This window comes from Vicia villosa, linkage group LG4 (assembly GCF_029867415.1).
Source record: "Vicia villosa cultivar HV-30 ecotype Madison, WI linkage group LG4, Vvil1.0, whole genome shotgun sequence".
Lineage (NCBI taxonomy): Eukaryota > Viridiplantae > Streptophyta > Magnoliopsida > Fabales > Fabaceae > Vicia > Vicia villosa.
The window spans coordinates 155875545-155902975 of NC_081183.1; the positions used below are offsets into that span (position 1 = coordinate 155875545).

General features: G+C 35.0%; 4 protein-coding genes and 1 long non-coding RNA gene across 5 annotated transcripts; 3 read left to right on the forward strand and 2 right to left on the reverse strand.

The window, feature by feature from the left end:
* Nucleotides 1-10368: 10368 nt before the first annotated feature.
* On the forward strand, nucleotides 10369-11767 carry LOC131600037 (uncharacterized). The gene is made up of 3 exons (XR_009282981.1): nucleotides 10369-10720; nucleotides 10874-10962; nucleotides 11114-11767. It is a non-coding gene; the product is annotated as an uncharacterized LOC131600037 (long non-coding RNA).
* A 6788-nt stretch (nucleotides 11768-18555) lies between these two features.
* Nucleotides 18556-19575, reverse strand: LOC131600038 (lectin B4-like). The gene has a single exon (XM_058872271.1). The coding sequence runs from the start codon at nucleotides 19533-19535 to the stop codon at nucleotides 18708-18710; it is 828 nt and encodes a 275-aa protein (XP_058728254.1). The 5' UTR covers nucleotides 19536-19575; the 3' UTR covers nucleotides 18556-18707.
* Nucleotides 19576-20120: 545 nt separating this feature from the next.
* On the forward strand, nucleotides 20121-21088 carry LOC131598145 (protein FAR1-RELATED SEQUENCE 5-like). Its single transcript, XM_058870775.1, has 3 exons — nucleotides 20121-20154; nucleotides 20236-20431; nucleotides 20524-21088. Exons 1-3 carry the CDS (start codon nucleotides 20121-20123, stop codon nucleotides 21086-21088), a joined length of 795 nt encoding a protein of 264 aa, XP_058726758.1.
* An 853-nt stretch (nucleotides 21089-21941) lies between these two features.
* LOC131598146 (uncharacterized) lies at nucleotides 21942-22887 on the forward strand. Its single transcript, XM_058870776.1, has 2 exons — nucleotides 21942-22601; nucleotides 22822-22887. The coding sequence occupies exons 1-2, from the start codon at nucleotides 21942-21944 to the stop codon at nucleotides 22885-22887; spliced, it is 726 nt and encodes a 241-aa protein (XP_058726759.1).
* Nucleotides 22888-23758: 871 nt separating this feature from the next.
* On the reverse strand, nucleotides 23759-24992 carry LOC131598147 (protein MAIN-LIKE 1-like). Its single transcript, XM_058870777.1, has 2 exons — nucleotides 24537-24992; nucleotides 23759-24424 (listed from the first exon to the last, which is right to left on the reverse strand). The coding sequence occupies exons 1-2, from the start codon at nucleotides 24990-24992 to the stop codon at nucleotides 23759-23761; spliced, it is 1122 nt and encodes a 373-aa protein (XP_058726760.1).
* Between the last annotated feature and the right edge of the window lie 2439 nt (nucleotides 24993-27431).

Genomic DNA, 27431 nt, shown 5'->3' on the forward strand with positions numbered 1-27431 from the left:
TTAATGGTTGTGGGAAATTAACCTAGGGTGTATAATTATTATTATTGAGGAATTAGTTGTAGAAAATTGCTAGATGTTGGTGGTGTATAACTATAATATTGCTATGTTCCTGTGATGGTCAAAATTGAATTGTACTGGAATCGAAGGAAGAAAATTGAGTTTTAATTTTGTTGGAAGATGCTGTCAGCGCAGGTAAGCGCCAAGGTTTGGACGTGGCGCAAACTGAAGGTTTTTGTGGTGTTCGCGGCGCGTGCTATACGAGTTTTAGAAATATGTTTTGATTTCTGGCTGTTGATGTTTTATGTTGGTTGTTGGGATCAAGCCTTATTAGGATTAACTTGAGAAGAATTATAATTATTATTAGTGAAGAAATTGGTTTAAATTAATTAGAATATTTGGAATTGATTAATTTAATTAGTGGAAATTATAGTGATGATTCCTAGTGATGAGATATGTAGTTAATGGATTAAGTTGTATGAAGATGGAATTGGTGTGAAGGAGAAATAGCAGTAGTAATAACGATGATATATGTAGCAGGCTGAATTAGTAGCATAATTGGAATTGATAATAGAATTAACGAATAGTAGAATTGGAATTATAATGATAAGAATTGTTGGTAGTAGATTAATTAATAAATTGAAGAATTAGTACCTAGATGTTTAGGGGCTGTTTTGTAATGATTAAGTTGATGCAATTGATGCATGTTTAAGTTGTTGTTTTCGTTGTTGTTGTTCTGGTTGTTGTTGATACGTTGATTAAGTTGCAGGTCTTATGACCAATGTTGTTTAAGTTATTGATGATGCGTTGATTAAGTTGCAGGTCTTATGACCAAGGTTGATTAAGTTGGTTGCGGTTGTTGCATTGTTGTGTTGTGACGTTGTAGTTGTTGTTATTGTTGCATGCATACATTTGCATATTACGTTGGCCTGGATTGGCAAAATGTTTAAGTTGGCCTTGACGGCACCTGTTTAAGTTGGCCTTGACGGCACCTGTTTAAGTTGAAATGCCTCGATAACCTGGCATATGTTTAAGTTGGGAGTTTTACTCCAAATGGTACCACATGCATTTGCATAGTTGAGTCACATTCGATTTGTATGTCTGAGCTGTTGTTGATGTTTAAGTTGTTACCGTTGTTGTTATTATTGATGTTTAAGTTGTTACCGTTGTTGTTGTTGTCGATGTTTAAGTTGTTATCGTGTTGTTGTTGTTGTTGCTATCTGATAAATTGTCGTTTGATATAAGTTGATGTGGTTATAAGTTGCTTTTGTGATTAAGTTATTGTTGGTTATAAGTTATGATTGCCATTAAGTTGTTATTGTTGTTAGGTTGTCATTACTGTTAAGTTGTTGTTGTGATCAAGTCGTTGTTACTAAGTTGTTTATGTTGTTGTTATTAAGTTGTTGTTATTAAGTTGTTGTTACTAAGTTGTTGTTACTAAGTTGTTGTTATTATGTTGTTGTTATTAAGTTGTTGTTACTAAGTTATTATTATTAAGTTGTTGTTATTAAGTTGTTGTTACTAAGTTGTTGTTGCTAGTAAGTTGTACTGATTTAAGTCGCTTACTCGTTGTTGTATAATTGCTATGTAAAGTGGTAGAATTTGTATAATCCTAATCTAATATACTGTTTATCATACACCTGTTTATATTGTATGATATCTCACCCCTTCTGTAATGATGTTACCTATTATGGGTAATTGAGCAGGTACTCAAGAATAGTTGTGGAAGCGAAGTAACTTTATGAAGTCTTTAGTTGCTGTTAGTCGATTGGTGTCTTGCTCTGATACGTAGCACTCGGGATGGGATTATGATTGTTTATGTCGGTCATGTTGTTGTTATTATAAGATGATGAATAGTTGTTATTATTTGTTGTTGAAATTGTTTCTAATTGTTGTTATTACAATAATTCTTGAATAATTATAAATTGAAGTTTTGATTTTAGTTGGGTAAAGTTGTATATGATTTATAAGTTGTGAACGCCGAATGCTATGTATCATAATAAAGCAAATATAGGTTGGTTGTTTGTTGGAATAAGTTGAGAATGTAATGCCTCATGTTTAATGTTTGAAATTTCCGCATTCTGATTTAAATATAACGTTGGATAGATTTGGGGTGTTACATTAGTGGTATCAGAGCAGGTCGGTCTGTCCGGCCAGTGTGTATAATGTTATTTATCCCTTGGTACGCGACAAGTGTGTACAACACTGTCGGTACTTGTTTGTTTTCTAGTCGTTTGTTTGTAGGAGTGGGCTTGAAGCCAAGTGGGGGAGAAGCTAGCGCTTCTCTTAGATGTTTCGGTGTAATAGGAATTGCATAAGTGCGAGTATTGGCGAGATGGCATGATTTTTCCAATTTTGAAGGAAGCACGGATTTAAGATTTTAATGTCGCGGTAGAGTTGATGTATCCTTGAGATGGAATAACTGTGACTTGTCGTTGCACGAGAGGTTGGATTAATTAGAAGATACTCTTGGGAGTTAACCGTTCGAAGTCAAACCAAGCGAAGTTAGGAATTGTTTGGATGAGTCGATGCGGATTTTTATGCCGGTGAGGATGGTTGGGAATTTTTGGAAGCAAGGGAGAAAGGTAGAACCCATGTTTATCACTTCCAATCTGTATTTTCGTATTTATGGAACAGCCTTCACTAATCAGGTGATAACTTTTCGCTCGTAACTCCGATGGAGACGATTCTGGACTTTTCGGAAAGCTTGCGAAATTCCCTACAGTTTTCATATAAACTTTGTCTGCTACATGTTTTCGACGAGGGAGAAAGATGCGTTTGAAGTTTTGGGTCTGATGCTGAATTTAGTACAGACTGGTATACGGGATTCCTTGACCAGCCATGTTATACAAGTGATAACTTTTTACTCGTAACTCGGATTTAAGCGATTCTTGAATTTCTGGAATCTACATGAAATTCCCTTCAGTTTAGTATATCATTTTGTATTAGGAAGGTCTGTATCGAGGGAGATATTTGTGTTGGCAGTTGAGTGCTTTTTGTTAGAATTTTAAAAGGCTGCGATGTTTCAGCGGTGCTGGTGAATTGCGAAGTTGTCAGTGGAATTTTATTGCTCGTGACGTCGACGTTTGGATGATGAATTAAAGATGAGTTGTTACAGGTTTTGTTGTTGGATCATATAAGTGGATTGCAGAGTCAACTAGAAGAAAATTTTGGAAGTTTTGTCGCTAGCCGAATGATGAGATGACGATGTTGAGATCGTGATTAGAATACGATAAAATGCGAGATTGTGGAGATCAGTGAAGTTATAAGACTAAGGATTTATTGACATTGTTTAAGTTCTCTACTTGAATAAATTTTCGTGGAGCAAAGTGATTTGGATTATACTTGGTATAGTGACGTTTCTGTATTAGAAGATATTTAAGAATTGTGTTGTGCTGCGTGCGTCGAGGAAACTATGGAGTGAATTCTTGGACGTTATGCTCAGGTGACTTGAGCCAAGTGATAAAGTGCGCTATTATAGTTTAGTAATGATGGGTTATACTTCATCATGATTGTCGGCTAACTATTGACAAATTGAGGAACTGATCACCCTTAATCTCTTGTTAATAGTAGACGGAATTGTATTGGATGTTATGTACTTATCTTACTATCTTAATGGTGTGTAAAGTGATGGATGTGAATGAAACTTGGTTGAAGCTTGTGAATCATATAAGTTGGCAGGAACTTTAATGAGGACAGTGAACTAAGGTTGGATGATCAGAGTTGCGCAGCTGAAGCGTGAGGTGTCAGGATGATTATGTCGGATAGATTTTCGAGGACGAAAATATTCTAAGTGGGGGAGAGTTGTAACGCCCCGAATTTAATTAATTAGTTATTTAAATTATGGAAGGAATTATTTATTGGATTTAGCTGAAATTGGATTGTTATGCTGATCGAAGATATTAAGTTTAAGTCGGATTTATTTAGTCGGTTTAATTGGAGGATAATAGTAAGAATAATATGATTTATTTATTGGACTAATTGATTTAAGTGAATTGGGTTGGATTAGTGTGTGGTAAATAGCAATGAGGAAGTGTGAATGATTGGCCCAATAAGAGTTATAGGAGTTATTTGGATTATTTGGAAAATAAAGAAAAAGAAAAGAAATAGGTTTTTGTTGTACTGTACGAAGAAAATAAGGGTTTGGAGGAGAGGTGAAGAAGAGAGACATGGCGGAAGATAAAAGCCAGGGGAAGTCCAATTTTCGCAGCAAGTTTCTGTGGTGAGACACCTTAGCAAAACAAATGTTTCTCCCGATCCAACCGTTGGATCGTCGCGGTTCTTGGACACAGCGTTCCAGACTCGTCGAGGTAACTTCTGACCGGAGCGATTTTCGTTTTGATGATTTTAAGTCCGTCTGACAAAACGAGTTCCGAACAGGTTTTTGGTGCGTCTCTGCACGTTGTTAGAAAAGATTTTCGGAGAAAAGTTGGAAGCGGCGGCATAAGCTATGGCAACCGGGAAAGTAGAGGAATCTCCAATCCAAAGGTAAGGGTGGGGTTCTAGCTCTATAAACGGGATTATGATGAATGATATGTGAGGGTTATGGTTGTATGATTGCCTTTGTTTTGTGTGTTGTGATTGTATTGTTGAATGTTGAAATTGATTGACGTCGGTGAATAAGGTTATAAAAGTTCAATTAATGGTTGTGGGAAATTAACCTAGGGTGTATAATTATTATTATTGAGGAATTAGTTGTAGAAAATTGCTAGATGTTGGTGGAGTATAACTATAATATTGCTATGTTCCTGTGATGGTCAAAATTGAATTGTACTGGAATCGAAGGAAGAAAATTGAGTTTTAATTTTGTTGGAAGATGCTGTCAGCGCAGGTAAGCGCCAAGGTTTGGACGTGGCGCAAACTGAAGGTTTTTGTGGTGTTCGCGGCGCGTGCTATACGAGTTTTAGAAATATGTTTTGATTTCTGGCTGTTGATGTTTTATGTTGGTTGTTGGAATCAAGCCTTATTAGGATTAACTTGAGAAGAATTATAATTATTATTAGTGAAGAAATTGGTTTAAATTAATTAGAATATTTGGAATTGATTAATTTAATTAGTGGAAATTATAGTGATGATTCTTAGTGATGAGATATGTAGTTAATGGATTAAGTTGTATGAAGATGGAATTGGTGTGAAGGAGAAATAGCAGTAGTAATAACGATGATATATGTAGCAGGCTGAATTAGTAGCATAATTGGAATTGATAATAGAATTAACGAATAGTAGAATTGGAATTATAATGATAAGAATTGTTGGTAGTAGATTAATTAATAAATTGAAGAATTAGTACCTAGATGTTTAGGGGCTGTTTTGTAATGATTAAGTTGATGCAATTGATGCATGTTTAAGTTGTTGTTTTCGTTGTTGTTGTTCTGGTTGTTGTTGATACGTTGATTAAGTTGCAGGTCTTATGACCAATGTTGTTTAAGTTATTGATGATGCGTTGATTAAGTTGCAGGTCTTATGACCAAGGTTGATTAAGTTGGTTGCGGTTGTTGCATTGTTGTGTTGTGACGTTGTAGTTGTTGTTATTGTTGCATGCATACATTTGCATATTACGTTGGCCTGGATTGGCAAAATGTTTAAGTTGGCCTTGACGGCACCTGTTTAAGTTGGCCTTGACGGCACCTGTTTAAGTTGAAATGCCTCGATAACCTGGCATATGTTTAAGTTGGGAGTTTTACTCCAAATGGTACCACATGCATTTGCATAGTTGAGTCACATTCGATTTGTATGTCTGAGCTGTTGTTGATGTTTAAGTTGTTACCGTTGTTGTTATTATTGATGTTTAAGTTGTTACCGTTGTTGTTGTTGTCGATGTTTAAGTTGTTATCGTGTTGTTGTTGTTGTTGCTATCTGATAAATTGTCGTTTGATATAAGTTGATGTGGTTATAAGTTGCTTTTGTGATTAAGTTATTGTTGGTTATAAGTTATGATTGCCATTAAGTTGTTATTGTTGTTAGGTTGTCATTACTGTTAAGTTGTTGTTGTGATCAAGTCGTTGTTACTAAGTTGTTTATGTTGTTGTTATTAAGTTGTTGTTATTAAGTTGTTGTTACTAAGTTGTTGTTACTAAGTTGTTGTTATTATGTTGTTGTTATTAAGTTGTTGTTACTAAGTTATTATTATTAAGTTGTTGTTATTAAGTTGTTGTTACTAAGTTGTTGTTGCTAGTAAGTTGTACTGATTTAAGTCGCTTACTCGTTGTTGTATAATTGCTATGTAAAGTGGTAGAATTTGTATAATCCTAATCTAATATACTGTTTATCATACACCTGTTTATATTGTATGATATCTCACCCCTTCTGTAATGATGTTACCTATTATGGGTAATTGAGCAGGTACTCAAGAATAGTTGTGGAAGCGAAGTAACTTTATGAAGTCTTTAGTTGCTGTTAGTCGATTGGTGTCTTGCTCTGATACGTAGCACTCGGGATGGGATTATGATTGTTTATGTCGGTCATGTTGTTGTTATTATAAGATGATGAATAGTTGTTATTATTTGTTGTTGAAATTGTTTCTAATTGTTGTTATTACAATAATTCTTGAATAATTATAAATTGAAGTTTTGATTTTAGTTGGGTAAAGTTGTATATGATTTATAAGTTGTGAACGCCGAATGCTATGTATCATAATAAAGCAAATATAGGTTGGTTGTTTGTTGGAATAAGTTGAGAATGTAATGCCTCATGTTTAATGTTTGAAATTTCCGCATTCTGATTTAAATATAACGTTGGATAGATTTGGGGTGTTACATCTACCATACAACGCCTCAAACGGTGTCATTCCAATACTCGAATAGAAAATGTTGTTGTAGGTAAACTCAATCAATGAAAAAAAGCTATCCCAAGCACCTCTGTTCTAGCATACAAGTTCTTAACAAGTCTTATAAGGAATAGATAGTCCTCTCTGTCTGTCCATTTGTGTGCAGATGATAAGCAAAACTCAAACGCAAATTCGTACCCAAAGCTTTCTACAAACTCTCCCAGAACCCCGACGTAAACCTCAGATCTCGGTCAGATACAATACTGGATAGAATTCCATGTAAATAAACAATTTTCTCAATATACAATTATGCTAACTTCTCCAATGGATAGTTAAGTTGAATTAGAATAAAATGAACCAATTTAGTAAACATATCCACAATAACCCAAATAGTATCCTAACTCTTCATTGTTCTCGGTAACCCAGACACAAAATCCATCCAAATGCTTACCCATTTCCACTCAGGAATAGACAACTGTTGCATCAAACATAACGGCTTCTGATGCTCAACTTTAGACTTCTGGCAAGTCAAACACACATACACGAATTCAACAACTTCCTTCTTCATTCCAGGCCACCAAAATATCTTCCTCAAGTTTTGATACATCTTCATAACATTCGGATGAATACTCAGACCACTTCGGTGTCTTTCCTCAAGAATATTCTTCTTAAGTTCTGGAACATCTTGAACACACACTCGATCACAGAATCTCATGACACCATTTCTGTGGATTCTGAAATCACCGCCTTGACCCTGATTGATTAAATCGAATTGATCAACCAACCTCAAATTAGTCCCTTGACCTTCTTCAATCTCATCAAGATTTTCACATCAATCACCTTTCTCATTTTGTGATTTACTGTGACAACAAGTTATCAATTCATATAGCAAAAAACCCAATTTTCCATTAGAGAACCAAGCATATAGAAACCAATTGTCATGTGGTAAGAGATAAGGTACAAGCAGAAGTTCTTCATTTGCTTCTATTGCATCAAAAGATCAAGTGGCTGACATTTTGACTAAGTCATTCCATGTAGGGTCATTTAGCAATCTTCAAGGCAATCTAGAAAAGATTAACAACTTCTCTAACTTGAGGGGGTACTAAGCATGCAGACTAGACATAGTTGGTACAGTTACTAGCATAGCAAGCTAACTTCACCATTGATATAATCTTTATATTTGTTAATCATAATTAACCTACATTAGTTAGTTGCGAGTTTGTTGAGAGTTAGTTAGTGAGAATAACTAACTGTAGAGGATATAACTGGCACGAGCTTGATCATTGTGAATTTTTTTACTCAAATAACCCAATTTTTCACTTTTATTCCCAAAATAACTCATGTTTTAAAAATATTCTCAATCTACCCCACTTTCAAAAAAAATTAGAACGAAGTGCAGGCGTCATATGAATTGGCGTTGCCTTTTAAAAATATAGTGGTGTCGTCAATGGAATTGACGACTGCATGTTTGACTAAACTATATGGAATCGCCAATTCAATTAGCGCCTCCCTTTATTTTTATAGTGCAATCGCCAATTGGCGCCTCTCTTTTTCTCTTAGTTGGCAAAAGATAGATTTTTAACTTTATAAGACTATTTATTATTTAATAGTTGATGAGAATATATAACACTTAATAAGATTGTTCAAAAAAATATTAGCATCATTACACATGTTTTGACTACTTTATGCCCGGGTATCATTGGATTCTCTTTTTACTCCTTGTATATTCAAAAATCATAAAAACAGAAAATAAAAAAATACAACAACTTTTTATAACATTTATTCATGAGTATTTACACTTTTTAATCTTTCCTTTATTTTTATTTTATTATTTTTATTTCTTTTATTTCGTTATTTTATTTATTTTTCTTTTTCATGTAGATAATGTTTATTCCTCTCCCCTCTCTCCAATTTTGCATTTAATTTATTTTTATTATGAATGAGTTTGAACTTAGAAGTATATATGAAGAATAATTGTTGGGTGCTAATATAGTTGAAATGTCTAAATTGCATTTTAAAATTTTAAAACTCTAAATTTATAAAATTAGGAGAGAAATAGACAATTTAAATAAAAGTCTGTATAATAAAGTCTACCATCATCATAGAGCACAAAATCATAAAGGCAAGGTTTATGAAATTAAAAATAAATTTATTGGTGCCAATACAATGATTAAATAACATTTCATGGAACATTTGATCACAATGTATATTGACCATTTATTTTGCTAGGACAATAACTTATTCTCTCTTTTGTAGAGTGTCTTTGTAGTCTCCAAAGTCTGGTCAAATAACTTATTAAATAAAAGGCTGTACAGGCATACCCTTGAGTTTAATCCATTTGCATAAATTATCAACACACTTAACAACAAAATAAATGTTCCAAGATGGTTGACAATCAGTCTCAGTTTTACAAGGTGGTTCATAGTAATCTGTATTGTAAAAATAAATAAAATAATAAGTTAGTAAAACATGATAAATTAAAATTGGAAAGGGAAGAAAGAATTTTGAAAAAAATGAAAAGTGTGGCACACCATCATCCATTGTTGCTGCAGCAAGAACTATGGAAATAAATAGAATAGCATAGACAATCTTTATAATTTCTGCCATATTATTTTCTCTTTGAGTGTAAGAATTAGAATAAGATTTGGTCTCTTTATAGTGTATAAAGTCCATGCTCTTCTATAAATAATTAAATTGTGTTTAACTTTTATGAAGTGGTAAAAACTCATCATAAATTAATATTATTATTAAATATATCTGAAGTATATAGTTTTGGTATTTTTAGTCTCTTTAACACACCTAGAAAAAGGTCAGAAAATAGTAAATGGGAATTTTTTAACCTTTCATGATAGTAAAGGGAAGATTTATCTTTTAATCTTTTGAAACTGATAATTTTTTATTACTTTTGTAGCCTTTCGTGATAGCAATTAGAAATTTTTTCATTTGGATCAAGATAAAGTTATTTTTTGGAATAGTGTTAGACTCCATGGTGATAACATGTTGTTTATGCACATCAAGTAGAACATATTGCGAGATTATTTTATTGTTGGTAAGATGTTTAAATAAAAAGAATGTGTACTGAATATTCAAATTGCAGGTTTTTTTCAACATTATCTTTCATATCAATTATGGTATTCGATTTATAAAATAATTTGGTAACGAATATAAACCAAAATAATTAGGGTTAAATATACAAACCCCCTGTAATGTTAGCGATATTCGTTTTAGCCCCCTGTAAAAAAATTTTTTTTTAAGTCCCCCTCGTAATATCTAGATTCCATCTCTTAGGCCCCCAAACTCACTATTTCACTCAAGATTCCTTATTCTTTCTAACGTGGCAGTCTACATGGCATTTTTTTTATTTTTTTATTAATTTTAAATCCACATGGAATATTTTTTTTATTTATTTTTCTTAAACTTTTTTTTTGTAATATTTTTTTAAATAAATAAATTCAAGTTTTTTATTTTATTAATTTTTAATTTATTTCATTTTTTCATTAACGAATTAATTCTTTTTTTAAATTTTAAATTATTTGAATCAAAATTTAATATAAAACAAATTGGGCTTGTGGCCCATCTAGTGTCAAGTTGTTTTTAATTTAATAGTCCATGCTGTTGGCTTTATAAACACTAATGTTTACTATTTAGGAAACGATGTGGGACTTTAATATTACTTCATGCAATAGTCCATGTTGTTCCCATAACATAACCAACCAAACTTCATTTAATATTACTTCATATTCTTCAACCAGTTAACATCCCAAGCATGTACTACCATTCATCATTGTTTCTCATTCAGTTTGTTTCTTTATTCTTCAACCAGTTAACATCCCAAGCATGTACTACATTCCCTGAACCACATTCAAAACCAAACATTGCTTCTAATGTTTGTGTTTAATTTACTTAATACTATTTATTCTTGCAATCACATTCACACCTTACTACCAGTAACTTCAGGTCTTTAATATATCATATTAATAAATTATTTATTTTGTTATCGATGAGTTTATTTATTAGATTTTGGTCTATGCATATGAATTGTTTCATTGATACTATTATGTATACATGTTATGGAAAGTAATGTTAGCGAGATATGTGTTTGATTTTTAGTGATGCAGCACCTCATACCGAAAGTCTCAATTAGCAACTGCGCTACCTGTTTTTGACAACACAATGAGCACCACAGGGGTGAGAAAAAAGTGGGTTGGATTAATGAACATGTTCTTGTAGATTTTGTAGATTTTGTATATTTAGTATGTGCTTTGTCTAGATATGTGTTTGAATAATGTTTTCAATCTCAACACCTGTTCTTGATGTATTAAGTTTTATATGTATTTTATGAATCTGCAGGGCCACAATGGAAGAATTGAGGAGCCTAAGAATGGTAACAGCTGTCAAGACTCCATACTTACCCAATGGCTTAATGATTCTTATGATGAACTTGTGTTTATCAAGCTGGTGGTGAAGAAATGGGACAGAAAGAAGTCCCACATCGTTTGTGAGAACAATGAAGCTAGTGTTTATAAAGCAAATTCCTATTTAGTGTTTTAAGCTGAATATATTTGGACACTAAGTGGGTTGGAGTTAGGACAAAATTAATATATGTCTTAATGTCTTAATAATAATAATTTAAAAAAATAATTTTTGATAAATATTAATAAAAATCGTTTTTAAAAAAAAAAGTAAAAAGGAATAAATAAAAAAATTGACAAAATTAAGAATTCCACGTGGCTATAAAAAAATTAATAAAAAATAAAATAAATATCCAGCTAGACTGCCATGTCATTGAAAATTGGAATCTGAGCTGAAATTGTACATTCAGGGGCTATAACGAGAGAATCTAGATATTACGAGGGAAGTTTTACAAAAAAAACTTTACCAGGGGCTAAAATCAAAACTCGCTAACATTACAAGGGGGGTTTGTATATTTAACCCAAATAATTAATTAGATTTTAAATTAAAGTGAGTTTTCAATAACGGTTGGTTGATAAGTTAGTTGATAACTTATAATTTATGACTGGTGTATAATATTTTATAGTTAATGATTGAGACTGATACTCGATAACTTAGTTGAACTGTTTTGGTAAAATTAACGGTTCAACTGCCGTATAAATGTAAATTGACTTAAAAGATATTTAATACGTAACTATTTTAAGCTATCACACTTTATCGTCACTTTCTCGCATTGGAGATCGAACCTCTAAAAATTCCTCTCTTTTCTTTTTGACTAGCAGTCAAAGCATGTGTTAGCAAAAAGCTGCAACATGGGCGCGCTACTCAGCAACGCGGGCGCGTTGCCAAATCATTACTCCTACACGGCCGCATTGTGATATGATGTGAGCGTGTTAGCTGGTGGCGCAAACGTGTTAAATCTAATGACTTTCAACATGTTTTTTCTTTTTTTTCACCTTTTCTTCACTAAGTGCTTTTCTTCATCCAAAAGTGATTTTTTTTCACTTAAATGCTTCTAACTTTATCATATTTTGTCATAATTCGACGATTTTTCTTGCTAAATGATGTGCACTGTTAGCCCGCCATCACAACCCCAAACTTGAACTGTTGCTTGTCCTTAAATAACCTGTCTGCACATTGAAACTTTGTCAAAATTAAACTACAAACTTTACTAATTGAATGTTACTTGCTTTTGCTGATCGAGACTTTCACTCCTACTTTGTTTCATTCAATCAAGATCAATTCATTCAACACATATACTCATCATTTTTCTCTTTGCTCACTATTATGCACTCAATTGCAAGAGATTTCAGTCAATCAACATACATATGTAAAAATCAATGAATTTGTAAGTTATCTATAAAATCAATCAGAACATATCTATACACACATATCTGAGGACTTTACAAGTTGTATCGTGGCTTATGTCAGGGTATGATAATTTTGGAAAAGTAGGCTTAAGCCTTAGAAGTCAGATGCCTATTTATCCTTCTTTTATCTTCCTCCTTTCATATCACCCTTTCTCTCATTGGGTGGAGAGAATTTTACTTCTCTCTGGTCCTATATTTTTACCATATTTTTGTTGTTGAAAATAACATGTTAAGACTCAAAGTGATTAAAAATGGACATTCATTAGCATACACGGGAGGTTTAAAAGGCCGCATAGTTTTTAGAAATAACCGCCTCAATGTGTGTTTATCAGATCAAATAATTGAACTGAAAAAAATGTAAAATTTAGATATTACAAATGCATGGATAATGTCATAAAAAGAAATAAGTAAACCATGGACATATTTGGGATCAACCATCATTGTTTAAGTATCTAGAGATTTAGTACAAGCAATGGTATCCCTTTTCTTCATCAATCATCACTCTTCTAAGAACTTCAATCTTGATCACTTAATTTTCTCCTCTTTCTTATTTTTCTTGCGACTTCTTTTCTATTCAATGGCAATGTAGTAATTCAAAACTGAAAAAGAAGCAAGCACAAAAAATTCATTAATCATGGAAGACAAACCATTACAAAACTTAGGGTGAAGCAATTTCTGGAGCTCCCCTCAGTATTAGTTATACACTCGTACATAAAAGAAATCAACAAAAAAATAAACAAAATGAAACTTGTGCTGTTGAACTAGAGACTATCATTTGGGTGGTAGAAATCGCGCAGTTATGCCATGTATTCTTGGTATTGCTGATCGTTCCAAGCTCAAGAGTCCTTATCTTTGCTCACCGATTTTCCAAGGCCTGATCATGTTCCATAAAGTAGGTTTCCATAGCTTCTATAGTGGGCAACATGTCCCTCAGGTTTGGGACCGGATCATACTATCTGTTAGCATCATAGAAACTCAGGCACTCTTCTCCGAATTTGGGAGGGTTGATATATGAATTTGGTGAAGCCTCATGTGCCCAGGTGGTCATGCCTAAAGCAAATTGCTCCCATCGTGACATCTGGTCATGAGTCTGTTTCTAAGGATTGTTCCCCTGAGGTTGCTGCACTTCAGGACGGTAAACATCATCATTAGCTTAAGCTTGCTACCTTTGTACTTATCCATGAGGATGAACCATCGGTGTTCATTGGTGATGGTGGAATATTTTTTGGTGGCGAAAAAAGCGAGGTATTTGATTGCAATAAGATGGCAGGTATTCCTCTGGAATTTTCTTGTACTTTTTCAACTCATGATACCGACTGATGTTAACTATCATTTTTGTTTGCTATATTAGATCGTTGTTTTTAGTGTTTGTTGTACAAGTAGTGTATTACTTTAAATATACATATATTGCATTTGACAATTTGTTTGTGCTTCCCGAGCGATGCCCGTGATCGGCGAGATTGATGTTGTATAATTGTATTTTTCATTGTGACTCGTGTCACAGAGAAATGTTCCCCTACCAAGGCTAGGATCATCGTCCTTTCCCTGGAGGCTTGGTTCAGATCGAGGTGGGCGTCTCCATGGTCCACGACCCACGCCTTAGGATTTTCTAGATTTGAGGGGAAAGGTGCGCCAGCTATGCATAATTATGATTAGTTAACCTCGAATGTGAGGTGTGTATTCGATTCGTATCAGAATCACACCAATAAGTTAAGTCTGTATCAAATACGCAATTGGATTCGAATTGTGTTTAAGCCATATCGGAATTTCATAAATGTGCTAAGTCTGTATCGAGTATACAATCAAGCTCAAAGTATGCTTTTAGGTATATCGGAATCGCAGAAATGCGCTAAGTTCGCATAGGGTGCACAATGAGCTCAGAATACTCGTAAGTCATGTCAAAATTGCAAAAGTGCATTAAGCCCGTATCAGAAACGTATTCACGTGCTTTATATTTGTTCTCCTGTTTCGGCTTTCTAGCAGAAAAAGGGACAAAGAAGCATACAATAGAGAAATAAAGAGATACATAATATATACATTTTCATCTTAATAATGAATTGAATTCGCTACAAATAAATAAAGAATCAGTGAGGTAGATAACCTTCTTCGGTGACTTAGAATTGTGCGAATAAAGTTTGGGATCTTTGATGATTTCCTTTCTCCTGGATGGTCGGGTTGAGTATTCTATGAGCTCCGAAGTGTCCCTTTGGTTGGATGGTGTTTGAGGTATGCGTTTGTTGTCTTTATTGAAACTCTAGGCTGGACGAACTTTGCGCGTTAAAGCGCCTTCTTTGATCAGACGATGTCGGAGGTATCTTGATCTAGCATTTGTCTACTGATGCGTGTTTAGAAGGTGAGATGCTCTGGGGAGTGTGGTTCGAGGCCGACCGTTGATTCTTAGGCTCTTCAAATTGTTCTGTCTGATGCTTCAGTGAGGAGCTTGACAATTACCAAGCTAAAGGAACCTGACTTCCTTCCAGTTATAGAGTGAGTATCTACCCCAAGGAGATCTGAGGTGCTTCTGTGGGGAACATATCTTGTCAGTCATCTTACCTTGAACCCTCGAGAGAACATTCCGTGGTATCCCTAAGTCACACTCTGGTACTAGATCGATTCTCAACGTTAACTACAAACGTGCAACTCCCGAGCGCCATTAACTTCAAACTTGTGGTATCTTTCAACATCTCCCTGGAAGGTACCCTTGTAGTGATGGGGACCGTGGGCGCAACTAGGTCTTATAGTACATTGCGAGGCTTCGACGCAGCTTTCACAAATATTGCCTACAGACTCCGATGTAACCTTAGATCTTGAAATCCTTTTTTCTATTATTCTGTGGATTTCTTGAAGAGATCAGAGATCTTGACAGGGAGATTGAGGAGTAAATAGCGACAAAGCGAATCGGCTACTATGGATCTATGTGTTCACTTTTGAGTGCTCTCAATTTTAGATTTGAGGAAGTTGTGAGCGATGAAATTGAAAAACAACATGGATCGTGAAGATTGTTGGAATCAAAGTATAATGCGTTTCAGATTCGGTAACCTAAGAAGTCTACGAATTGTTGAATCATAATTTGGATCTAAAAACGTAGAAATTATAGGAATAAGAAGTCAATTTCTACTGAAGGAACTAGAAATGGATCTTCAAGTTCCATGATAGAACCTGGAATGATGAAAGATGGATAACTGTTGATCTTGAACATTGGCTCCGATCTCCTTTATGGCGGCGTGGGGGTGGACCTATATATTTAGCACCTAACGCCTAAGTTAGTTTAAAGTTCAAGAAGAGGTAAGTAAAATTGGAGATCACAAATCATCATATGTGAACTTTTTTATATTTGTATCGAATAGAGTGGACATGAGTCGGGATTGAGTCTTGGTCAATCGGGATTTTGGTCGGTCCATAATATATATATATATATATATATATATATATATATATATATATATATATATATATATATATATATATATGTGTGTGTGTGTGTGTGTGTGTAATTTAATATTACGACACCTCCGATAACTCTTTACAACATATTTATATAGTAAAATTCACCGTTAAATTGATAGTTATTATCATATAGATCATGTCTATAAAATTTAATATTAATTGAAATTCATTTAATATGTTAAAGAGAAGGATCAAAATTAACCGTTTTAATGACTTTTGTAAAACGTTAATTTTTATTCCTATCATTGGGGATTAGGTCTAACTTAAATTTGCCACTATTTGACGTGGACTATTTTGAAATCTTCGAACAATTTGGTCCTTTTTTATATTTTGAAATCTTTGAACGATTTGGTCTTTTTAGATATGTCAACCACCATGGAGGATCTATTTCATAAGATCACATTTTCTCTTCCTTTAAAAGGTAAATTGCTAAGACTTAGTTATTCTTGCACAATTGTAACAAATAAGGTATTCTCTTCTTCCCAAAATAACAAAGCGATTTAATGGGATTTGATTCACTACTATAATTAGGCTATCTCTATTTAAAGGAAAATCTTATAGAACATTATTAAATCCCAGAATAATGTACCCTACTAAATTTGTTAGCCACCTAAAATTACACCACATGAGTAAAGGCTAATACAGAAATTTAGCATATTATCACCGTGCTTTTCTCCTCACCACATGCATACAACAAGAATATATTTTCCTCCCGAAAAAGCTGCATGCAAGATTTTCAGTATATAAATTGAACGAATCAAGTATTGATCTCATACATGCTAGAAAGAAAAACTTCAACAATGGTGGCATCAAAGAAAACAATATCCACCCTGCTGATTTGCTTGGTGATAACAATGGCCTATGTTAAAGAAGCAGAAACTCTCTCTGATTGTGCCAAACAATGTATGCCTGTGTGCTTGAAAGAGCACGGCGCTACGATCAAAATATGCGGTCCAGCTTGCGAACAGTTTTGTGCACAATCTGAGATTACATCGACCTCAAAATCTCATGACGGAAGCTCCTTCCATAATAAATTATAAATAAATTTTAATTTTTAGATTTATTAAATAATTGATGTATCTGATTTATATATAGAATAGATATATCAATTATTCAATAAATTTAAAAAACAAAATTTGATTATGTATGAACAATAGTTTTTAATTGGGTTATGTATGAAGTTGTATCTGGGAGAGACAACCCTCATACCACATTTGTTTTTGATGTTTTAATAATAGTTATGTTTATTTATTGTTAAATTATTGCTGTAAATCAAAACACAAAATATTATATTATATTGAGAATATGTTGGTATCTTCTAGTTTCTTGTTCAGAACAGTTATTGATTTTTGGTAAACAATAATAATAATAAAAACCTCGGATATGTTTTTCAGCTAAGATGTTTGCATTGCATTCCAATGTGTTTTTGTTTTGACTCATACCAATGTGTTAATTGCATATATATACAGGAACATAAGAAGTAGTGCGATTACCTTGTTTTTGCAACGAGAGTGTACCTTTTTAATGATTTGTATTAAAACATTTACAATCATCTTTTAAATTTAATATTAGAGAATAGTTTTTACTTTTAAAAGTAGATTCAAAACGACGATTTAAAATGCCAGAATTTGTAAAATGGTTTTAAAACAAGTGATTTACTCACAACTTCAACAACTTGACATTAAAACATTTTAATTACAATTAATTCAATTAAAGAATATATTGCATAATAACATCATCAAATTTTGGGATGGCAGAGTCTCTTTCAATTTAATTAGATGTCCTAAGTTCGATCTCTGTGTTGAGCACGCAGCAGTGATAAATCTCTTGAGGGAAAGTTTGGTCACCTATATGGTCCTACACAGCTAAAAGGATTAGTCACTACAGTTGCGCGCAGAGAATACTCCGTTTTATATCAAAAATCTCAAGAGACAAGAGAGGAATAAAAATCTAAGCAAAGATGATCTTTGGACTCTAAAAAAAGGGATGACTAGGTTCCAACACCCTAATTGGCATCAAGCTTTAATTTTCTCGGTCGCCAATATAAATCATCGTTTGACCCGACGCTTAACACTCTAGAGTGATTTTATTGTAAAAAGGACAAGAGTAAGTTTTGAGGTACTTAGGCAATCTCACACACACCTAAAGTCTTTCAAACCTCTTTCATTTTTATAAATCCTCTTAAATCGAATCCATGTAAGTATGAAATTGATTCATAAATGTTTCTAATCAATTTGGAAAGTTAAATACGTGCCTAATCAATTAAGACCTTGGTCAAATCGATTAAGACAAAGAGAAATGCTTTAAAATCGATTAGAAAAACTATTTATCGATTAAAGTATATAGGAGTTTTAAAGTTTCCTTTCGGGATCAAGGTTGTCATTTTTGAGGAAGATTAATCGACTAAAACATGTTTTAACTGATAAACTTTATAGATTATTTACCCGATTAAAATCAACAACATCCTTAAAAAGTAAAGTGAAGTGAAACAAATAAATATCAATATAGAATTCAAACACAGCATTCGATCAACATCACTCTTATTACAAGATGGATTATACAGTGATAATTTTAACAGTAAAAAAACCATTTTAACCATTGTTGCAGGTCTTATTATTTTCGAGATTACACGGAACCATGAACCATTTTAACCATTGTTGCAGGTCTTATTTTTTTTACAAAGAACCACGAAGCACATTGTCGTTGTCGTTGTTGTCCAAAATGGACTGAAACGACCAAGAAATAATATCATGAGTCTCAACAACGCCTTCAGAAAGACCGGTGGTAGCTGAGAAACCAACCCTGACATATTCAGGAAGAATGTCCCTCAAATCAACACGAGCGGAAACAATATAACTTGTTTGACTCAAAGGGAAAACCAAAGAAGCAGTCAAAGCTTTTGTGGAAGCCTGATAGGTTATAACAGCATTGGCTTTTTCTCCATAAACCAAATCAAAAGGGGTAGTTTTAACTGATTCGATAGAGTTTACATCAATACCAATATGTGTATCTTCCGGATCCCATTCATTGCGAAAGGTGTCGAATTCAACAGCAACAATTTGGTTAGATTTATCGGCTCCTCGGTCATTGAAAAGTCCTAGGTATCCACCAGGTTTTTGTGGCTGAGTATCCGGTGGGGCAAGGAAAAATGCGAGACCATCTGCAACTTTGAAGGTGTTTGGTGCTTTGATGACAAACGAAAAGGAAGTGGTAAAACTTGCAAGTGTGGTGTTGTCGTGAATGTGAATAGGTGAAGCATATAGGACACGACCAAGAGAGTCTGAAACTGGGTTTCCATGTTCTATTTTTGTGAGTTCTAATATCCCTTTTGAGTTAACAAGTGCATCCTCTTGTAGGATGAGGTTTTCTTGGTTTTGGTTGAAATTGGTGAAGGAAAAGGAAGTGGATTCGGTTGAGTTAACATTATTCACTAACAAAAGGAAGAAACTTAAAGAAAATAGTATGACAAGAGAGAATGACTTTTGGAAATTAATGGTTGCCATCTTTTTCTGAATTCAATTCTGATACTGCAAAAGGAGAGATATCTTATTGCGTATTTATAGCGCCAAATATCACCCCTCGTTAAATTCTTACACCAATTTTATTCTCTTTTTAAAGAGTGTTCGGTGTAATTTGTCTGCGCCTATCAATCTTTCCTTGATGACAAAATTGTGCATGGATTCAAGTTTGTCTTATGAGCACCGTTTCATCATCATTTTGGTCCCCATTTTGTTTGTCTTTTTTAAAAGGAATTATTAGTTAGTCATAATATTATAGCATAACAAATTTCATATTCATTGTTGAAAAATTTTACTTCCTACCCCTATACTTGCCTTCCTACCCCTACAATTTTTTAAAAATGGCAATTTTACCCTCAAACACTAATAACCATTTTACCATTTTACTTTTTACCATTTTTTCAAAAAGTCAAAAAAAATTGAAATCTGCACCCCTACGCGCATCAAAAACGGAACACTTGAGGTAAGAGATCCGGTTCACAAAGTTACAAACCGGAAGACTTTTGAAATCTGTTCCGGTTCATTTTTTTTCCTCCTGGAAGACATTTCAAAACTGTTCTGGTACTTCTAATGCCAAACCGGAACAGTTGGGGAAAGTGTTCCGGTACACATGGTTACAAACCGGAACAGTTTGGAAATGTGTTCCGGAATGTTTTTTTTGTTGATATTTTGTAATTTTTTTCAGGTATGGAAGTTCCGCTCCAAATTTGTCGAAAAAACGATACAGCTATAGATACCACTGATGCTTTCACAACTTCAGAGAGATTTGTCACACGGGAAGAAGTTATCCGTTGGGTTAAAGAGACTGGAATTAACAATAAAGTGACCGTTATTATCACGCGTTCAGACACCGAAACAGGCAAAAGAGGAAAAGTAACAAAGTGATACTTGGGTGCGATAAAGGTGGAAAATATAAGGATAAAAGTGAGACTCAAAGTGCTACTAAGAGATGTGCATGTCCATTCAAAATCAGATCGACTCCGGCAAAAGATGGGTCTGGATGGAAGGTTGATGTAAAGTGTGGAGTTCATAATCATGGTTTACCAGATAGATTAGAAGGTCATTCATTTGTTGGTAGGTTGACAACCGATGAGAAGCAGCATGTTGCTGATTTGACAAAGAGACATGTTCCGCCTAGACACATATTAATTTCCTTGCAAAAGCGAGATCCTGAGAACGTCACTCGGATCACGCAAATATACAAGCATAAAAGTGTGATTGAAGCGGAGATAAGAGGTCCAAGAAGTGAGATACAACATTTGCTTAAGCTTATAGAGGAGGCGAACTATGTTTATTGGAGTAGGAAACGGGATGATTGTGAAGTTGTGAGAGATATGTTTTGGGCTCATCCAGATTCGGTAAAGTTGCTGAATCTTTTTCCTACTGTCTTGATTATGGACGCCACTTATAAGACCAACAAATATAGACAACCTCTGTTTGAAATAGTTGGTATGACATCGACCGAGTTGACATTTGCGGTTGCATTTGCTTATATGGAGTGTGAGCAGACAGAGAGTTTTATTTGGGTCTTGGAATAGCTAAAGCAATTGTTTGTGAAGAAAGATGTGGTTCCACAAGTGATTTTGACGGATAGAGATCTTGCTTTGATGAAAGTAGTTGAAGTTGTTTTTCCTACGACACATAACTTGCTATGTCGTTTTCATATTAACAAAAATGTTGGGATGAAATGCAAGGAATATGTGATGAAAGACATGCAAGAGACAATAGGCACATTGTGGAAAGATGTTGTATGGGCTAGTAATGAGGTTGAGTATGGTGTACGGTTGCAATATCTTGAACAAGCATGCTTTGCTTGTAATGACTTCCTCGATTACGTGAAGAACACTTGGTTGATCCCACATAGGCAAAGATTTGTAGGCGCATGGATTAATCGAGTGCTTCATTTTGGTAACACCACGACAAATCGGTATGTCATAATTCTTAAAATTTTTATTATGTATTAATTTTTAAATTATTAATTTTTTATACTTTCTTTGTTTATTTTAGGGTTGAATCTGCACATTGGAAGCTAAAGCAGATGATAGGAAACAGCCTTGGTGACATGGTCAAAGTTTGGGAAGCTATGAATTCTAACCTAAAAATCCAAATAGGTAACATTCGAGCTTCGTTACAAAAAAGTTTTTATGAGGTTGAGCACGCACACATTAGTCCATTTTATGATAATTTGCGTGGTTCAGTATCGAGAGCTGCTTTGAGACGCATTGCAGAAGAGTTATCGAGGCTTGATTATATGTTAAATAGTAGGGAAAAATGTGGTTGTACTATGAGAACAAGTTATGGTCTACTTGTGCTTGTGAGATGGGAAGATTGATTGTTGTTGGAACCCCATTACAAATAAAAAGTGTTCATCTTCAATGGAGGATACTATCTATGGAAGGTGACTTGCCTTTAGACGAGGAAGCCGGTTCGGAGGTTGATATGAGTAATGCAATTGATGAATTGTGGAGAAGGTTTAAATCACTAGATGTTGTTGGAAAAAGAGCATTGAAAAGTAGGGTTTGTGAAATTGCATATCCCACAACAACTTCATTGTGTCCACCACCTGAGAAAATAAAAACTAAAGGCGGAGTGAAGAGGAAAGGGAAGAAACCAGTTGGGTATGATGTTTATAGGGATCCTTCAGGTTTTGAGTATGCTGATCAGGCGTCTCAATCTTCACAAAAACAATCGCAAGCATCACAAACTTCTAGGAAGCAATCACAGTCAAAGAAGCAATCACAATCAAAGAACCAGGATTTCACTCTTCAGTTTCCTTGTCATATTAGGCCATATCTTACCGAGATAGTTAATGTTGTAGCAGATGGTAATTGTGGATTTAGAGCCGTTGCATCGTGGCATGGGTATAGTGAGGATGGTTGGGCAATGGTTCGTCGTGACTTGGACATGGAATTAAGAGAAAAGAAGGACTTATATGAGAGATTGTTCGGTCCAAATTTATCCGAAGTGAGAAGTGGTTTATTGATAGATAAGTTTTCAACCACCGGAGAAATGGTTGACACTACCAGAGATGGGCTATTTGATAGCGAATCGGTATAACGTCATTCTTGTGATGCTTGGTAACCCTTGCTTGACTTTTTTTCCCATGACAACAACATTTTCTCCAAGTGCTCCTACATATTGCATTGACCTTGTCAACAAGAATCATTTTGTTCGGGTAACCTTTATATATATTTATTTGTTTGTTAAATTATTTAATTATTTAATTACTTATTTAATTATTTATTTAATTATTTTTTTGTTATGAAATCAGGTTAATATGAAAGAAGGCTTCCCACTGCCACCCGTCACGTTAGATTGGGTGAAGTTTCGTCTTTAAGTGGCGACATCTTGGATGTTAGGTTTTGCTGGACGTCTTCAACATTGGCACCATCTTACGCCTATGTTACCATCAAGTGTTAATTTAGATTAAGTGACTTTTATTTATATGTAATATTTTATTTATATAGAACATTAACATTAGAATATAGAACATCTTTTATTTATATAGAACATTAACATTAAAACATGATAACATAGAACATAGAACATTAAAACATGACAACAATAACATTAGATAATACAACATAGAACATAAAGCATTAGACTCTTGCAGACGATTCTGGACGAACCAGCATCTTCAGAACATCCTCAGTAGACCTTGTTAGGTTCACCTCAAACTCGATCGGTCCCTTAGTTATCTTACGGCGGTGTGATTTCCACATGTCTTTCATATCGTTATCGCACTTCAACTCCACAACATTATAACTTATCCTTCCATCAATGTCCATGCTCCAGTTTTCACGGTACGAGATTTTACTCACAAGTCGGTTATCAGTTTCTGGCAATGCTTCATTCACCCAACTTTTCAGTGCCTCAAGTCTCTCGCAATCCTCAGGTATTGGAAGCTTCATGGGATCCTTAGTTCCCGTATAGTAAACAATTGTGTCAACCATAAAATTATAAAGAGACATTCTGAAAAATATGATATTTTTTCTCAACACCAGGAGAACCTATTTATAGGCCATCAATGCAATCTTATCCACACAACACAATCCACTAACTCTCTGCAATCTTATCCAAATAAAATCTTATCCAAATAATATAAAAATAAATATACCATAAAATATAAAGTAGAATATACCATAGAATATACCATACAATCATAAAATATAAAATAGAATATAAAAAAGAGTACAATCATAATAGAGTCAATGCTCACGGGCGATGCGTAACACCTCAAATAAATCAGCATATGTGACATCATCCTCCTCTGCCTCTACCTGCCGGAGATAACGGTGCACCAATGTGGAGGCACGAGCCCAATCCGGATCAGCTGGTCCTGCCTCAAAGACAGGATTTGCAACCTCTCTACGCGCACTAGGTGGGGGAGGCACCACCTGAGGATGCAAAACGCGGTAATACCACTCTAAATATCCATCAACCGTCTCATGAGGGTATCCCACTGGCTGTGTATCTCTAATCACATCTGTCACGCTCTGGACATAAGCAATCCACTCCACAGCAATCTCATCATTGTTGAGCGTATCAGCAGGAGGTGCAGGCGGAATATACTGACAATAACCAAACTGCCGAAGACACCTGTCAGGTAAGTATAGCACATGTAACTCACCCCAAACGAGAAAACCTCTGTACAGAGATAGCTCATTAAAAGCTCGATGAGGTCTATGATCCTCAAATGGGCGCCATATGACATCTATAGGTGTCAGCTCGTCCAATATCGGTCTATACGCATCCACCTTGATGGCTCCTTGCCTGTAGGACCATCTCATTGCCCGCGGAAGCCCAAGGTTCTCAGATGGCCGCCAATTTTCTCCTTTCCTTCCCAGTGTAGGAAAGTACTCATGTATCCAACACTGTTAACAATATAAATAATATAAATAATATATATATATATATATATATATTAAATAATATAAATAATAATATATGAATTAACAAATAATTAATTAAAAATAACTTAAATACCTGAATCAGAGTAGGATATCCACCGAGCTGCTTGCAACTAAACATAGATGCATCACCAAGGTGGCGATAAAGAGTGACCAGGGCAGCAGATGCCCAACTGTAGTGACTGAGCCCACGTAGGTCTCTAAATAGTGGCAAATACCGGGCCTCAACCAAAGTAAATGTCTTATTTGCAAAAATGGTAGAACCTACCAACATCATCAAATATGCCCTGGTCGCGAAGGCCCAACTACCAGCAGCACGGTACTCCACAAATCTGTCGTACAACCACTGCAGTGAGTAATAAGCTCCCCTGCATGAACGCACATGCTCAGCCATGGCACGTCTACCCACTCCCAATAACTCGCAGCCAAGATCAACCGCCACCTCCTCTGTGACGTGCTCATTAGGATACCAGAACATACCCCCAATAGGCAAATACAGCAGGCAGGAAACATCATCCAAAGTAATCGTCATCTCACCAAATGGCATGTGAAATGACGATGTCTCAACATGCCACCTCTCCACAAATGCTGAGACGAGGTTAACATCTATCTTGGTCAGGCTAGTTCTCTGAAGAGAAGCCAGACCCGACTCACTCACAATAGCCTACATCTCTGGTGGGAGGTTCATAGGCACTCTTTCCTGGAGCTTCGTCCCATGTCCTGCGACTTTAAGCTCCTTTTTAGGACCTCTTTCCTGAAAATTAATAAAGAAATCACATTAGATTATATAATAAAAAATTATTTTTAAAATAAATTAATTAATTTTACTTAATTAATTAATTTTACTTAATTAATTAATTTTACTTACCTGTACGTACCATAAACGGCGAGCAACATGGTCTTGGTAACGAACAAGTAAAGATAGATCTGATGGTCCACCAGGATATCCAACTGGCTGCGGTGGCTCCGGTGGTGGCTGTGCTGGCTCTTGAGGTGGGTTTGAGGGACCAGCTTCGTCGCGGCGGCGGCGGGTACGTGGCCTCCCGTCAGGTCCTAATGTACGCATTTTCCTGAAAAAAATATTAAAAAAAAAACAAAAAAAAAAACAAACCGGAACAGTTCCAAAAAGGGTTCCGGTTTGTAACTGAGCTAAACCGGAACAGTTCTCAAAAGGCTTCCGGTGTGGATGAAAACGAACCGGAACAGCTTTCAAAAGCATTCCGGTATGGAAGGCAACAAACCAGAAGAGTCTCAAAATGGGTTCCGGTTTGAAATCGAATGCACCGGAACAGATTCCAAAAGCGTTCCGGGAAGAATTTTGCAAACCGAATCACTTACCAGATGTGTTCCGGTTTGGTGATTTTGTGAACCGAAAGAGTCTTCAGAAGGGTTCCGGAGTGTATTTCGTGGAGAGAAGAGAGAGTGTTTGTTCAAAATCAGTAAAAAGTTGAAAATGAAAAAAAATTTACCTATTTATACGAGGGTAATTTCGTCAAAAAAATTTGATTGTAGGGGTAGAAGGACAATTGTAGGGGTAGGACGTAAATTTTTCTCATTGTTGTCTTATGTTAATCACCTTCGAGCAGGCTCGGCCCAAGGCCTAGGCGAGTAAGGCAATCGCCTTAGGCCTCATAATTTTGGGCTTTTATTTAGGCCTCACATGCTAAAAAAAATAGGCCTTTTTTTTAAATAAGTTGTAAATAATCCTTGTAGAAGTATTAAGATACAAGTTGGCGAAGTGGTATTGTAATTTTTTATGGGGCGATATTTCTATGGTTCGATACTATGAGAAAATTCTTATATTTTTACACATTACATGGTGTATATTTGCACTACCTCACACTAATAATCCTATTTTGTTTAATTTAATATACAGTGTTTTGAAAATTATATATTTAATTTCTAATAAAATTCAAATTTATTTTATTTTAAATTTTAATAAAAAATATGTTTTTTATTTACAATTGAACATTTTCAAAAGTAAAAATAGTATGGCGCTCAAAGATTATAACAAAAATTATTGCCACAAGACTTGCTTCGGTTATGCCTCATATTGTATCGAATGAGCAACGTGGTTTCATTCAAGGAAGGAAAATTAAAGATTGTATTGCTTTGGCTTCGGAAGCGTATAATCTCATGGATTCCAAATCTTGGTGCGGTAATGTGGCACTCAAAGTAGATATAACGAAGGCTTTTGACACTATTAATTGGCAATTTCTTCTCAATGTTTTGAAGCAGTTTGGTTTTAATGATCATTTCTGTCAGTGGATTAATAATATTCTGACTTCAGCCTAGATGTCGGTGTCGATTAATGGAGCGATTCATGGATTCTTCAACTGTTCGAGGGGAGTGCGTCAAGGAGATCCCCTCTCGCCTCTTCTTTTCTGTCTTGCGGAGGAGGTTCTTAGTAGGAAAATTCTGAATGCGGTGGATTCTGGTTCTCTTTCTCTAATCAAGGGGCCGAAAAATATTCTGGTTCCTTCCCATATATTATATGCGGATGATGTGCTCATCTTCTGTAAAGGTAGCATTGCAAATCTTAACATGCTGGTCTCGATCTTTCATGCTTATGCGGATGTCTCCGGGAAAATTGTGAATTGTGGCAAGTCTTATATCTATGGTGGAGCCATGTCTCCTTCTCGGCTGAATCTTTTAGCTTCTCGTTCTGGTTTCAAGGTGGGGCTTTCCTCTTTTGTTTATCTTGGTGTCCCCATTTTTAAAGGTAAACCTCGTGCTTCGTATCTTCTTCCAATCGCGAATAAAATTGTTCTCAAGCTAGCGTCTTGGAAAGGATCGCTCCTCTCTTTCGCAGGTAGGGTGGAATTGGTTAAATCCTCGATTCAAAGTATGATAGTGCATTCTATGTCGGTTTATGATTGGCCGGTGTCGCTGTTACGGTATATCGAAAAAGCTGCTCGTAACTTCATTTGGAGTGGCAATGTTTCTAAAGGCAAAACTATTACCGTGGCTT

Coding starts and splice junctions, on each gene's coding strand:
- LOC131600038 (XM_058872271.1), bottom strand. CDS start 19,535: ATGGCAACCATTAATTTCCAAAAGTCATTCTCTCTTGTCATACTATTT.
- LOC131598145 (XM_058870775.1), top strand. CDS start 20,121: ATGCCAAACCGGAACAGTTGGGGAAAGTGTTCCG. Junction 20,155..20,235: donor CAGTTGGGGAAAGTGTTCCG/GTACACATGGTT, acceptor AATTTTTTTCAG/GTATGGAAGTTCCGCTCCAA. Junction 20,432..20,523: donor AAAAGAGGAAAAGTAACAAA/GTGATACTTGGG, acceptor ATTCAAAATCAG/ATCGACTCCGGCAAAAGATG.
- LOC131598146 (XM_058870776.1), top strand. CDS start 21,942: ATGGAAGGTGACTTGCCTTTAGACGAGGAAGCCGGTTCGGAGGTTGAT. Junction 22,602..22,821: donor GGCTATTTGATAGCGAATCG/GTATAACGTCAT, acceptor TTATGAAATCAG/GTTAATATGAAAGAAGGCTT.
- LOC131598147 (XM_058870777.1), bottom strand. CDS start 24,992: ATGACGATTACTTTGGATGATGTTTCCTGCCTGCTGTATTTGCCTATT. Junction 24,425..24,536: donor GATATCCTACTCTGATTCAG/GTATTTAAGTTA, acceptor TATTGTTAACAG/TGTTGGATACATGAGTACTT.